Source organism: Mus musculus, chromosome 6 (assembly GCF_000001635.26).
Source record: "Mus musculus strain C57BL/6J chromosome 6, GRCm38.p6 C57BL/6J".
NCBI lineage: Eukaryota > Metazoa > Chordata > Mammalia > Rodentia > Muridae > Mus > Mus musculus.
The window spans coordinates 134913808-134927656 of NC_000072.6; the positions used below are offsets into that span (position 1 = coordinate 134913808).

General features: G+C 47.0%; 1 protein-coding gene across 1 annotated transcript; it reads left to right on the plus strand.

The window, feature by feature from the left end:
* Positions 1-6593: 6593 nt before the first annotated feature.
* On the plus strand, positions 6594-11718 carry Cdkn1b (cyclin-dependent kinase inhibitor 1B). The gene is made up of 3 exons (NM_009875.4): positions 6594-7587; positions 8149-8276; positions 10436-11718. The coding sequence occupies exons 1-2, from the start codon at positions 7113-7115 to the stop codon at positions 8265-8267; spliced, it is 594 nt and encodes a 197-aa protein (NP_034005.2). The 5' UTR covers positions 6594-7112; the 3' UTR covers positions 8268-8276; positions 10436-11718.
* The last annotated feature ends 2131 nt before the right edge of the window (positions 11719-13849 follow it).

Genomic DNA, 13849 nt, shown 5'->3' on the forward strand with positions numbered 1-13849 from the left:
TGTGTGGGCACATATGCCAAGATGTATGTATGGAGGTCAGAGGGCAGCTCCGTGACATTGGTTCTGTCTTTCCACCTTTGTGTGAGTTTTAGAGATTTGAACTCATTCTATCTGGCTTGTAAGGCAAGCACTTCTACTTCTTGAGCTTCTACCTCCCAGCTCCAGAACCTTCTGATTAGTTCTCTGTTAATTAAGCCCAAGTGGCCTTGTGGAATGCAATGTGCAAAGCCACCAAGTCTTTGCACCTCCTGAAATAAAACTCTTCGGTCCCCTCCAGAAGATGAGTACCCTAGTCTGAGACCCTTTGGAACACTTAGTCCTCTCGGAGTTTCATCTGCATGAGATGGCCATGGTGTCTGCATCAACACCATGGCCATCACAGGCTCAGTGGCAATAAAGCCAGAGGATGCTGCAGCAGACTCAGAAAGTACTGTATTAATCATGGTCGGCCAGTTCCACAAACGGGAACCCCTAACACGGTCATTTGGAACAAAAGAGGAGTAACTGTTGTGTTAACGTCCGACTTTGTCTCTGAAATCAGCTGCAGGGAGTTGGATGCTCAATAGCTGCAGGAGTCAGGCCTACAATGCCATGCTCTCTCTTCTCTGACCATGTTCACATGTTCCTTCTTCTTCTCTTCTGACCCTCTGAAGATAGACTCTATCGGCATCTCCATCACACGTTGGCTGAAGAAGTGTTCTTAAACGGGTACTTCTCATCCCAAGTCCACATTGCCTTACTAGTCTTTAACTCACCGAGATCTGTTGTCTGAGTGTTCAGCAGCCTCCCAAATTACCTACCCAGGTAGTCTTTCCAGGCTTGCCACACCCAACCTTTACTTTTGCTGTCAGACTCCACTTCCTAAGACAAAGATCCCATTGTCCAAGACAGTTTGGGGCCCTTAACAGTTACTTCCCTGTGCAGAGCCAAGGCTGGAGTCATCAGAAAGCAAGTGCAACCACGCCCCTGAGGTTCAGGGGATCATGCCAGGCTGTTTCCAACTCTACTCCAAATCTTCCTCCTTTGTCTTATGGCCTTTCTGCTTCCTACCCAGCACTGCCTCCCAGTTCCCTTTGGATCGATTCGACAGTGGGACGAAGTCTGCCCAGTGTTTCAGTGACCTCCATCCTTAAACAGTTTCTTAGATGACCCACGGTTTCCACCGCTGGACATCACTCTGTCTGATCAGTTCAAAGCTCTGGACACTGACACAGGTCCAGGCCCAGGCCTGCTTGCTTGCATTCTGGAGACAAGTTTGGACAGAGGTTCTTTCTGCCTCTCTTTTATAGCCCATGACCGTCTGACCTCATCTGAGACCACCTTCCCTCCTGATATATGCTCATAATTTTATCAGCATTTTCTTTTATTCTTGATTGAGCGGGGGGGGGGGGTGTTTCCGAGACAGGGTTTCTCTGTGTAGCCCTGGCTGTCCTGGAACTCACTCTGTAGACCAGGCTGGCCTCGAACTCAGAAATCTGCCTGCCTCTGCCTCCCAAGTGCTGGGATTAAAGAAAGGCGTGTGCCACCACTGCCCGGCTATATTCTTGAATTTTTAAAAAAAAGATCTATTATGTATACAGTATTCTGCCTGCATTTATGCCTGCAGCCCAGAAGAGGACACCAGGTGTCCTTATAGATGGTGGCTTCCCATCTCTAGTTCTTGTGTGTGTGGCTGCCTGCCAGTCAAGTGTATATGCTCCCCACAGGCAAGAGCTGAGATTTAGTCATCTCTTAATCCCCCACGCTGCTGAAACAAATGCACTGGGAATTTTCGCCCACGGTAAGGTCAGATCCTTCTGCTACTTCACCCTCCTGGTGTCCTGGTCTTTCCTTACCTCTTGCTGTGAACAGCTGCATTCTGAGGCCCGCCCGGTCCAGTGTGAGTTGATGCTCCTGTGGATACTCTCCCCTTCCTTTGCCTTGTCCACAGGTGTCCTTTGACTGCATCAGGCAAGCTCCCACCCAGAGCTTTCGCACTCCCTCTTGTAGTTACTGGGCCACACTCTCTTCTCACAGACTTGGCATGCCTGTTTTCTCAAGCCCTCAGGCCTCTGTGGAAAGCCACTTTCCCTGGCCACAGTGTAGCCCTTTCATCACTTTCCAGTTTTCCATTGTTGCTCTTCCAGAGTGTCTCCCCTTCATACTCACCTTGTGTTACTTAGTGTTTATCTTCTGTCCCTCCCCTTCTCTTACTACAATGAAAACTGCAACTTAATTTCCATCCCCAGTACCCAGGATAAAGCCTCCTTTATTGGCGATGCCAATACATACGGAAAAGGGCAGCAAACAAGCTATGTGGTCATATCAACCTATAACCCAAAGGCTGAGGCAGGAGGATTGCAGCACATTCAAGACCACCTTGGATTACACACGAAACGCTTCAAAGCAACAACAACAACAACAAAACCCAACCAAAGAAAACCAAAACAACTCCCCACAGAAAGAAACAAGTAAATGGAGAGAAACACTGCAGTTGGTAGGGAGGTCCACCTCCCATAATCCTAGCATTCAAAGGGGAAGAGAGGCAGGCACAGAGGCTGAGGCAGAAAGGAGGCCTGCTAAGGCAGCCGAAGCTACAGGGTGAGTTTCAGGAACCCGGCTGGGGTGAGGAGGGGGTAGGGGTGGGCGGGCGGGACACTAGGACAAGGAAAGCAAGCGAGCAAAAAAACAAAAACAAACAAACAAACAAAAAAAAACCAAAACCAAAACCCCCCAGCACGTTAACTCGAAGGAGCACAGTAAATATTTATTAAGTTGAATTAAAAGTGTCAGAAACAGGGCACGCCTTCCCCGGCTCTAAGAATAAGGCAGTTGAAGAGATTGGGGGTATGGAGTGAAAGTTGTCGTCTTGTATGGGTTTGTGGTGGGAGGGGTGGGAGGGCAGCGAGACTGCTCTTCAGACACAGTTGGGGCTCATAATTGCCCTAGGAGAGGATCGCACCTGGGAGCCGGGCTGCTGGGAGCCACTTGCCTGCCACCCCGTTGGGACACTTATCTTCCACGCAGGTGTTCTTAATTGTTTTGGTCTTCGATTCTATCGCTAAACTCAAAGTCTCAGCACTCGGGGGAAGGGGTGGAGGTGGAGGGTGTTGCATGAGTGACACTTCTCAGAGCTATGTAAGAAAGCACCCGGAGTGGAAAAGATGACCAAACTTTACAAAGGACTAGGGGGTCTTGGAAAAGCAAACTTTGATGAAGGGCAGTGTGTTGTGGGACTTTATTCTTCTGCCCGTGAGAAAATTTTCTCCCTGGTTTCCTTTTCCGCAAGTCCTTAAACTTTCTACAAGGGACTGTGCTCTGATCTCCGCCTCCTTCTTCACAACTCCATAGTATTTTTTTTTTCTTTTTCTTTTTCCTTTTTTTACGCATCGCTGCTACTACAGTAGGCGCCTGCCTTCTTGGTATTTGCCTTCCGATCTTGGGTGCCTTGATTGTAAACAAAACACTTTAGATCCGTAGTGAGGTCGGCTAAGCTCAGCCTTTCTGCTGGCAGCCAGACTTCTTAAGGTGGAGCGGCCAGGACTGCTATACATGTGGGATTAACAGATCAACAAAATGGTGCTCCTGCACAAGGCTGAGAGACTCCGGCGGTGCAGGGACAGAAGTGTTAACTTTCTGCTTTCATACAGACATTATCGTGATGAATAAAAAAAACCTTCTGAAGTGGATTGTAATTTCTCTATTTTTACATAAGAGCTATAGTTCACACAGAAAGAGGCAGAGGAGCTCCTTGCTGCCTAGTGATTGTCTTTTAGTTTAATATTTGAGACACGGTCTTACATAGCTCAGGATGGCTGTGAACTCTCTGTGTAGTTGAGAAGGACTTTGAATTCCTTTACCTCTACAGTGATGACATCTCTAGCAATTTAAAATGTTTATGGTGCTGGTGTCAAGGCTGGGCATATACCGGAGACATAAGGCTCACCCCATTTTACTGTGTTTTCTTCCCAAGTTCAGTAAACTAAGTAGGTATGTTAGATATGGGGGGAGGGGCAACAGCTGGGAGACTGGTGAGTGGGTTCAATGGGTCAGACACCTGCCATACAAGTCGGACAACCTGAGTTCAGCCTGCAGGACCCATGTAAGGTGTGTGTGGGGGACCTGATTCAACGTAGTCTCCTGACCTGAGCACACATGCATGCCATGACGAGTTTGTCCACATATGTGCATGTCATGCACAACATTGCAATAATATTTTTTCAATTATAGCGTGTGTATATATGTATGTAGGTAGGTAGGTCAGAGGTCATAGTACACCTACCAAGAGGAGTCAACTCGCTCTCTATCATATGGATTCCGAAAACTGACCTCAGCATGTCAGGCATTTTGGCAGGCACCTTTACCTGCTGAGCCATCTCTTAGCCCAAATCTACAAAAACCAAGACAACCTGAACACAGTGGGGTGGACCCATAGTCCCAGTGACTGAATTTTGTTTTCAGATACAGAATCTCCTGTAACACAGTCTGGCCACCAACTCAGCTATGCAGTCAAGAATGACAAATTCCTGATCCTCTTGTCTTGCTGAGCATCCTAGCTACTGAAGCTGAGGCAGAGCCCAGGAGTTCAAGGCCAGCCTGACCAACACAGTGCAAAACCACAGCAAACAAAGCACCCCAGAAGAGGCAACTCCCCACCTTGGTCCCAACTGAACAGTGCAGAAGGCCTGGATTTGAAGTCCACGCCTGGATGCTGCCTTCTTTCCTACTCAATGAGCCCCACCCATCTTTTTGGAATCTGTATTTCAGCTGAACTAGTAGATAGTGATACCAAAGGCTTGTGACAGCTGCACTTGATGATCAAGGAGACATCTGTGGGCATCCAAGGCCTGGAAAGAGACCTTTTGGATCCTTGTAAGAGAGTAGAGTCTGCAGACTGCAACCCATCCAAATCCAGACAAAATCAGGAACACTGAGACCACCAGAAGAAAACAGACAAAACCCAAACCAGCCGAGAATGAGGAGACTCTGCCACCAACTGAATAGAAGTCCCCAGACAGGAAACCTGAGTATCAATTTCCTCATTGGTAAAAAGAGGCTAAACCTATCTAAGAACTTTCTGGACTGTTACATTTTGAATGCAGGAGGCAAGGCACACACACACACACACACACACACACACACACACACACACACACGTGCACGTGCGCGCGCGCGCGCGCACACACACACACACACACACACACACACATCCTGGCAAAGATGTGGCTAAGAAAACAAGTCAATATTCAGTCTCACCTACACCAGAGGAAGATAGGAAAACCATGCTTCTTTGGGACACTAAACCAGAAATTTAATTTCCTGTAACATGTTTTGTGTTTAGCGCAAACCAAGACTGTTTGGGAATACTAGTGGGCAAAGCCCTTAAAATCTCACTGAACTCTGAGATACGACAGGCCTGGCTATTCTGTTTTAACTTCTGTCACTGTGCTCAGCAGTGATAGAGAAATGTGAAGTTGCCCAAGGAGCTGAAAAAAACCCACCCAACATTACTAGATGTTGGTAATACCGTGGTGGTGGTATTATAAATCACTTGCAAATCTAGTCTTAGATCCTTAGGAAAGTGTTTTCGCCCTTTAACAACCTGCAGCTCTCTAAAAGTATTTGCTTGTATTTGAATATTGTACTGAGTAGGTTGGAAGCAACAGGCTGGTGGGAGAAAAAAGAGAAGGAAGGCACTGTTGTAGTTGGCGTCTGGACTCAGGTGGAGGGAACGGCTTCGCCCGGGAAAGAACATAAGGGTATAAAGGCGAGTTCCCACACGCTATAGCAATGGCTTTCACTGTGCTTAGGAACCAAGAAAATCAGAACTGGCTTTTTCTGATTTCTGTCTGGGACGGCTCTAAAGAGAGGCTTGGGAGAGCACTGGGGGTTTTCAATCTCGAGATCCTACGGTGGAAGCGCTTGGATTCAGAAACACCCTGATAAGAGCGGTCAGTCCTGGCTTCTTTTTGAAACCACCTCCTGGCCTGTCCTACATAGCAGAGACTTCTGGGGTCAGGCTAAGCGGCCGATTCCGCACCCCAGCTAAGGCACCCTGCCGGGTGGGGGTGGGTGGGCTGCCCCAGGCCCTGAGCCAAGGTTTCCTGAATCTCTCGCATACCCTCCTCCATTCCCACCTCGGCGAATGCAGGTGGGCTGAACTAGCCACCGAAGCTCCTAATAAGCCGCCAGCGACCTAGGAGCCCACTGGTCCAGGCCCTAGGTTTCGCGGGCAAAGACCTGGAGGTCGCAGTCGGGAGCGGTGACGCGCCTGCCAGCGCAGCTCTGCAGCGCCGGGACCTAGATCCCCGGGTCCCTGCCTGGCCGCCGCGCTGGCCCCTCCCCAGCTCTCCGGCCGTTTGGCTAGTTTGTTTGTCTTATTTTTAATTTCTCCGGGGCCAGCCAGAGCAGGTTTGTTGGCAGTCGTACACCTCCGAGTAGTCACGCGACCAGCCAATGTCCTGGCGGCGCTACGGGGAGGCGGCGCGCTCGGGAGCGCGGAGAGGCGGCGGCGCCGCGCCCGGGGCCACCTTAAGAGCGCGCTCGCCAGCCTGGGCGGAGCGGCTCCCGGCGCCGAGACCAATGGAGCTCCTCCTCTGTTTAAATAGACTTGCAGTGTCAATCATCTTCTTCTTCGTCAGCCTCCCTTCCACCGCCATATTGGGCAACTAAAAAAGGAGGGGGGCTCGTGCTTTTGGGGTGTTTTCCCCCCTCATCCCTTGTCCCGACTCACTCGCGGCTCCGAGACTCGCGCGGCGGCAAGGTTTGGAGAGGGGCTGCGTTCGCGGGACACACGGGCTCGCCCCAGCCTACGCTCCGACTGTTTGCCACCTCCTCCTGCCTCCTCCCCTCCCTTCCCCGCCCTCCAGTACACTTGATCACTGAAGCCTCGAGCTGCGCGGCGGCTGGGGTGTCCCTGCGCCTCTCTTCCCCAGACCTGCGCGCTACTGCGGCTCGGGCGGTCGCTCGCCTGGCTCTGCTCCATTTGACTGTCTGTGTGCAGTCGCAGAACTTCGAAGAGGGTTTTGCGCTCCATCCGTGGCGTTTCGCTTTTGTTCGGTTTTGTTGTTTATTTCATTTTTTTTTTTCCGGAGAGAGGCGAGGCGGTGGTCCACACCCGCCCGAGGAGGAAGATGTCAAACGTGAGAGTGTCTAACGGGAGCCCGAGCCTGGAGCGGATGGACGCCAGACAAGCGGAGCACCCCAAGCCTTCCGCCTGCAGAAATCTCTTCGGCCCGGTCAATCATGAAGAACTAACCCGGGACTTGGAGAAGCACTGCCGGGATATGGAAGAAGCGAGTCAGCGCAAGTGGAATTTCGACTTTCAGAATCATAAGCCCCTGGAGGGCAGATACGAGTGGCAGGAGGTGGAGAGGGGCAGCTTGCCCGAGTTCTACTACAGGCCCCCGCGCCCCCCCAAGAGCGCCTGCAAGGTGCTGGCGCAGGAGAGCCAGGATGTCAGCGGGAGCCGCCAGGCGGTGCCTTTAATTGGGTCTCAGGCAAACTCTGAGGACCGGCATTTGGTGGACCAAATGCCTGACTCGTCAGACAATCCGGCTGGGTTAGCGGAGCAGTGTCCAGGGATGAGGAAGCGACCTGCTGCAGAAGGTAGTGACTCTTTGGAAAACTTAAAATGTCTGTCTGTCTGTCTGTCTCCGTAAGCGCCCCTTTACTAGACCCTGTTCACTTGCTTTCTCCAGCGTGTTCTGCTTTAGCTCTGGGAAATCGAACTTGTTTGAAGCTTAGGTTTGACATACCCCCTATCCGACTGCTTGCCCTGTTTATGATTTTGAAGTCAGAAGCCGGAGATAGTAAGATGTGATAACTTCCGTAGCCGAACGCATCACAGTTCCTCCCCTCTAGCCAGCTGTAGATACGTGACAAAAGTTCGGATGTTTACCAACTGCCTCCTCCTTGGCTGGGGTGGGGGGGTGGGGGTGGGGATGGGGGTGGGGAAGAGACGTGGGGTGTAGAATACTCCTTGTGTTAGTGGGAACAACCTTATTTTGTGTCCTTAGATGCTACCGGGGATGACGGGTCCAGGGGTCGTGGGTGGAGGTAGTGAGTGGGTTGTTCATCCCTTGGGCCTACTTCTGTCAGCCATTGTTGTCGATAATAAAGATGGTTTGTGTGTGTTCTCTTAAAAATTTCCCCTTGCCCCCCTCTTAGATTCTTCTTCGCAAAACAAAAGGGCCAACAGAACAGAAGAAAATGTTTCAGACGGTTCCCCGAACGCTGGCACTGTGGAGCAGACGCCCAAGAAGCCCGGCCTTCGACGCCAGACGTAAACAGCTCCGGTGGGTTAATGAGGAAGAACACAAAACTGACACCCCATCTGGGCTGCGCTCCCCGGGGGGCCTGCAGACCCCAGGACTGCTGGCAGATTAGTTGCCTGCCAGGAGGAATTACTTTCCTTGATCAAAAAAATTAACACTGGGGAAGGCTGGAATCACTTGAGGGGACTATAATGCAGTATTTGCACCCCAAGATATTTACCTTAAAGTGGAATCAGAATGAGGTTCCCAAGCAAGAACTTGCCACCAAGGCCCCAAAGGATAGGGACGGTCGTATCCTTATGAATCCCACTAAAACTTAGGCTGGGAATGACAGTTTTCCTTTCCAGTCTCAGTTCATGAGAACCCATTTCCCAGAGGTTCGTTTTGAGCCAATAGCCTATTTTGAACCATTTGAACTGTAGAAAAATGGCAAATATATACTTACATGTATGTTCTTAAGAGAAAAACTAGGTACCCATAGTGCACGTTTGATTAGGAGTGTGAATAGAGCTGCCGTGGCTCGAGTTCTTTTTATCTTTTGCTTTTGTTTTGGTTTTTGGTTTTTTGAGATAGGGTTTCTCTGTGTAACAAACAGCTCGGGCTATTCTGGGAATTGCTCTGTAGACCACGCTGGCTTCGAACTCACAGAGATCTGTATTGTCTCTGCCTCCTGAGTGCTGAGATTAGAGGTTGTGTGCCATCACCTCTGGGTACTTTTTTATTTTTTTTTAAAGTTGTGCCTTGTATGCTGGTAAATTTTGGAGAGAAAGGAACTTCATACTTAAAAAAAAAATTAGACTGGAAAGTTCAGAAGTACTAATGCTCCCACAGAATTGATTTTAACCCTGAGGTTACAAAGCAGAAGTTAAATGAACAGCTAGAGGAAGCAGCCTTCCCACACGTCAGCACCGTATGCTAATTTGCTGGAACAGGACGGTTTGGATGTTTATAGGGGAAATGGATAGTAGATGTTAGGACCAACTGAGAAGGTCCAACACAAGTGTGGATTTTTCCATGTGTCAAAAATCTCATCACCCCACTTGCCTAATTAGAGTAACCCAGCCCCTAAATTTACATAGATTGACTATTCATATGCTCTAACTACTTATAATAGTTTATAAGCTCCTTATGAAGAAAACCAGCATTCTCTATTTCTAAAGCCCACTTATAACCCAGCATACAAATAGATCTTAACAGTTTATTATTAACTTTTCAGGTCCTCATTTATTGAAATTTAAAAATAAATGAAGGAATATAGAGATGGCACAGGGTTCCAGCTTGTTGTGTTTATAAATCATAAAGTCATGATATACCTTCTACAGACATAGCATTTTTTCAGAGATGGAAAATGGCCATTAGAGTCACTTTCCATATTATACCCTCTATAAAGTTGTCGAATTGGATGGGAGTTCTTTCTAACTAGCCATCACACCTGTAGCTTTAGTTGCTTTGTGTGGCTTCTGGCCTAGCTTTTCAGATGAGCCGCCTGGATTTTTACCTGGCCTGTTCTGATAAAGAGGCATTTATTAGCCAAGCAACCATAAGACTCTAGTCAAAAGCACTCGTGCAGATATGCTGCATATGAGTAAGAAATTGCAATTTTGTAAACATTCCTCGACTTGGTGGGGAGGAATAATTTTATAATTGCATTTCCAGGTATTTTTCAAGATTACGAAAATATGCTACTCTGATGTGTTATGGTTCCTGAATTTCTTTTCTTTCTCACCCTCTTTGACCCAGATTTTATAGAGCGAGTTTCTCAACCTCTGCACAGTTGACATTTTGAGCCAAATTATTCTTTGTTGTGGTAGGCAGTCCTGTGCATTTTAGAATGTTTGGCATTATCTCTGGCCTCCCCCACAAGATGCCAGTAGCAATCTTCTTCCCGAAGCTGTGACAATCAGAAATGTCTCTTAGACATTTCCAAATGTCCCCTGGGGCATGGGAGGGTTTCACAAAATTGCCCACTTGTTAAGGACCCTGACTCTAATACCACACAAAACAGAACAAAAATCCAGCAAAGATAGGATCGGAGATACCTGTAGTCTTCAGACCTTTAGTGCCTGTATTTATCCATCATTACTGAAGTATTTGTTAACTAAGCTAGCAACAAAATAATTTCTGTACTTTGGCAATGTTACTCTAGTGTCTTCTCCCTAATTCTTTTGTTTCTTTTGCAGAATTAAGAATATTTCCTTGTTTATTAGATACATCACTGCTTTATGAAGCAAGGAAGATATACATGAAAAAATTTAAATACATATCGCTGACTCCATTGAATGGACATCCTGTATAAGCACTGAGAAAGCAAAAACAATAACACTAAAATTTTAGGCACTCTTAAACCATCTGCCTCTAAAAGCATTGGATGTAGCATTGCGCAATTAGGTTGTTCCTTATTTGCTTTGTTGTACTACCTGTGTATATAGTTTTTATCTTTTACTCTGTAGCACATAAACGTTAGGGATGGGAGGGCAGGGTGGGGCTGAGGAGTCAGCATGGGGGTGAAGAACTTGCTTCAATTTGTAGCAAGGAGAAAAATATTTGACTTGCATAAAGAGAAGCAACCTGGGTGGGGGTGGGGGGGGGAAGGGTTTGAATTCCTTTCTTTAAAGATGTAGTGTCCCTTTCGGTAAGAATGGATCCTTTATTTTTAAAATAATCAAAATTTGAATAATTGCTACACATGGTTGCTATTTATTTCTACATGAAGCTTATTCTCACTTGGAGGTTCTGAAGATTCTGTTATAGAGCAAGAAATGGCTTAATTTTTTTTTTTAATTGGAATTTACCAGTTTATTGTTTAGCAGTAATTACCCCAGGTAACACTGGGCAAAAATCTGGGGTGCATAATAGGGAATTCTGAATTCTTAGATTTGATTATCCCAGATCATTTTTGCTAAGAAAAATTCTTATTTCTTTTTTTCACAGTGAACATAATCCTAAATCCTTGGATATTTTTAGAAGTCTGTAACTTTACACAAATAATGAAATAATTTTTAATTCAAAGTTTCTCACCCTACTTGTTAATTTGCCCCCAAGGAAAGTTGTTTTTTTTTTTTTTTTTTTTTTTAAGGAAAAAAGGACACTTGTAGAGTAAGTGAAATGGATACTACATCTTTAAACAGCGTTTCTTCATTGCCTGTGTATGAGAAAAACTTGGAAGTGTGCCTGTGTATATAACTCTGTAAAGACACTGAAAATTATACTAACTTATTTATGTTAAAAAGAGATTTTTTTTTAATCTAGACAATATACAAGCCAAAGTGGCATGTTTTGTGCATTTGTAAATGCTGTATTGGATAGACTAGCCCCCCCCCCGCCTTTGTTAAATAGTATGGCTGTGCTTAAAAGGTTGCATACTGAGCCAAGTATAATTTTTGTAATGTGTGAAAAAGATGCCAATTATTGTTACACATCAAGCAATCAATAAAGAAAACTTCCGTAGTTATTTATTGAGTGCAACTGTCCTGTGCTTTACTGAGCCTGAGCTAGTCAGCCTGGCATGCCCCAGATACAATGGGAAGGCAAACATCTACATTTAGGCCTACATTTCAGTCAGATGATTTGGGGGTGGGGGGGTGATGGGGGTGATGGGGGTGGGGTGGGGGGTGTGGGTATTCTTAGTGGCCATTTTCATCTTAGTCCTATATGGGTAGACAAGGCTTAACTGGAAAGAGGAAAAGCCACATTTTCATGTAAGACTGTCAGCAGCCCCCATTTAGTTAAAATATTTATGTTTTCTAGGATATGAGTGTGTGAGAACCAAAGGGGGGGGCTTACATAAGTGTAGTCTGATCACACATCTGCAGTACTGAAAATGAAAGTGATGGAACGACTTTTCTAGATTTTCTATTTACACTTTTGAAGTGGCAATGAAAATCAATGTCCTTACTTCCACCATACCAGCCCTGTCCACAGTAGCCCAACACACAAATCCTTAAGAACCAAGTTTTTTCCATACTCGTAGGTTAAATGAAATTGGTCATACATAAATTCTTCAAATTTTGAATATTTATATTATAGTTAAATTCATCCGAAAAATAAGTTAAAATACTAAAACAGAGTCTTGTGTCTTCATATCTGTTCAGCAGAGATGCATAATTTTTTTTTTTTTTTACTTAAAAAAATACAGAAACGGAGCATTTTTAAAGCCAGGTTGATCAGAAATAATTCTCTAAATAACACTCTTATTTTTAAAATGTGGTTAAGGTAGAAAGTAAATTATAAGAAATTTTTATGGGTAAATTGTGAAAAATCCAAATTTGGGTTTAAATTATTCATTGAAATACTACCATTTATATCACCATACCCAAAGGGGATTATAAACAAGGTAGTTCTAGCATTTTTTACTAGGGTTTTTATTTGTTCTTTTGTTTTCTTTCTTTTTTTAAAATAAAGCAAAAGTTGGTTTTTCTTCCTGTGCGGGATGGGAAAATGGATCTTTTGGTCGCTGGGCCAAGTCCTTCAAGTAGGTATTATTTTAATTAAAGACTAAAGGTGTTTTTGTGGTTCTGTTTAAAACATAATATAAAGGGCGGCTTGCAGGAGGACCAAGAGTCAGAAAGTCAATCCAAGTTGGGAAAACACCTCTGTTACTGCACAAACCTCATTTTCCTTTCATAGCTTTTTTTTTTTTAATACGAATTTTGAGAGATTGCATTTTAGGAATGGTGGACCGGGAAGAGGTGGATGCTCTCTGCGCCAGGCACGTCCACAGGAACGCATCCCCCCCGCCCAAGTCACTGTGCCCTCCATCCTCCGAACGCCTGTGTCAAGCCTCCACATACAATCTGGTGGTTCAAATGGTCCTTTTCCCGGAACCTGGACTCCTGCGCCCGCCGCGAACGTCCCTTTGCGGGTTTGCGGCCGCCGGCGTCAGCTACCCGCTACCCCACTACCCTGGTCACGGCCCGGTAGTCTCCCCAACTGTCCCGCAGCCCCGATCCCGCCCGCTCACTGTGGCAACTGCTGGTCGGGCTGGCTGGCGCCTCAAGACCAAAAGTCTTTAATGTCGCCGGCTACTTGCAAGTCCCGCACTGCCAGGGTGGCTGCGCGCAGTTCCCGCGCCCCGGGCGCCCGCAGGCCGCAAAAAAGCGGCCGCGCCTCTATCCGCGCAGCCGGGCTGGGTTACTTCTTAGAAACCTTTCTTCCTCACCATCGATCCTCCAGACGAAGAAAATCACTATGGAAGGCCCACGACCCTTCCCAGAGGACACCCCGCCGCTCACTGAGTTCTGGGGGACTTGCCCGAAGGGACCAATTTCCCGGAGTTCGTGGACCCTCCAGGGCAGCAGCCCGCTCCCACCCCTACCGCAGGGCTCCAATGATCCGCAGCCCCGCGGATTTCGAAAGCCTTCCCGGCTCGCTGGCGGCTAAGCGACCGTCACCAATGCGCGCCTAACTGTGGAGAACCACTGCCGCTTTCGGTGATCAGCCCTGCCCTTCACCCTGCTTGCAAAGTGCCCCCCACCTTTGCATCCTTGGCTGTCCAGAACCGCAGACCTGGGCAAGGAAGAACTGGGGGAAATAAGGATTTGGGGAGGGGGCTGTGATGGGTTAGATTGGGGGACTATGGACATTCACTAGTGGGA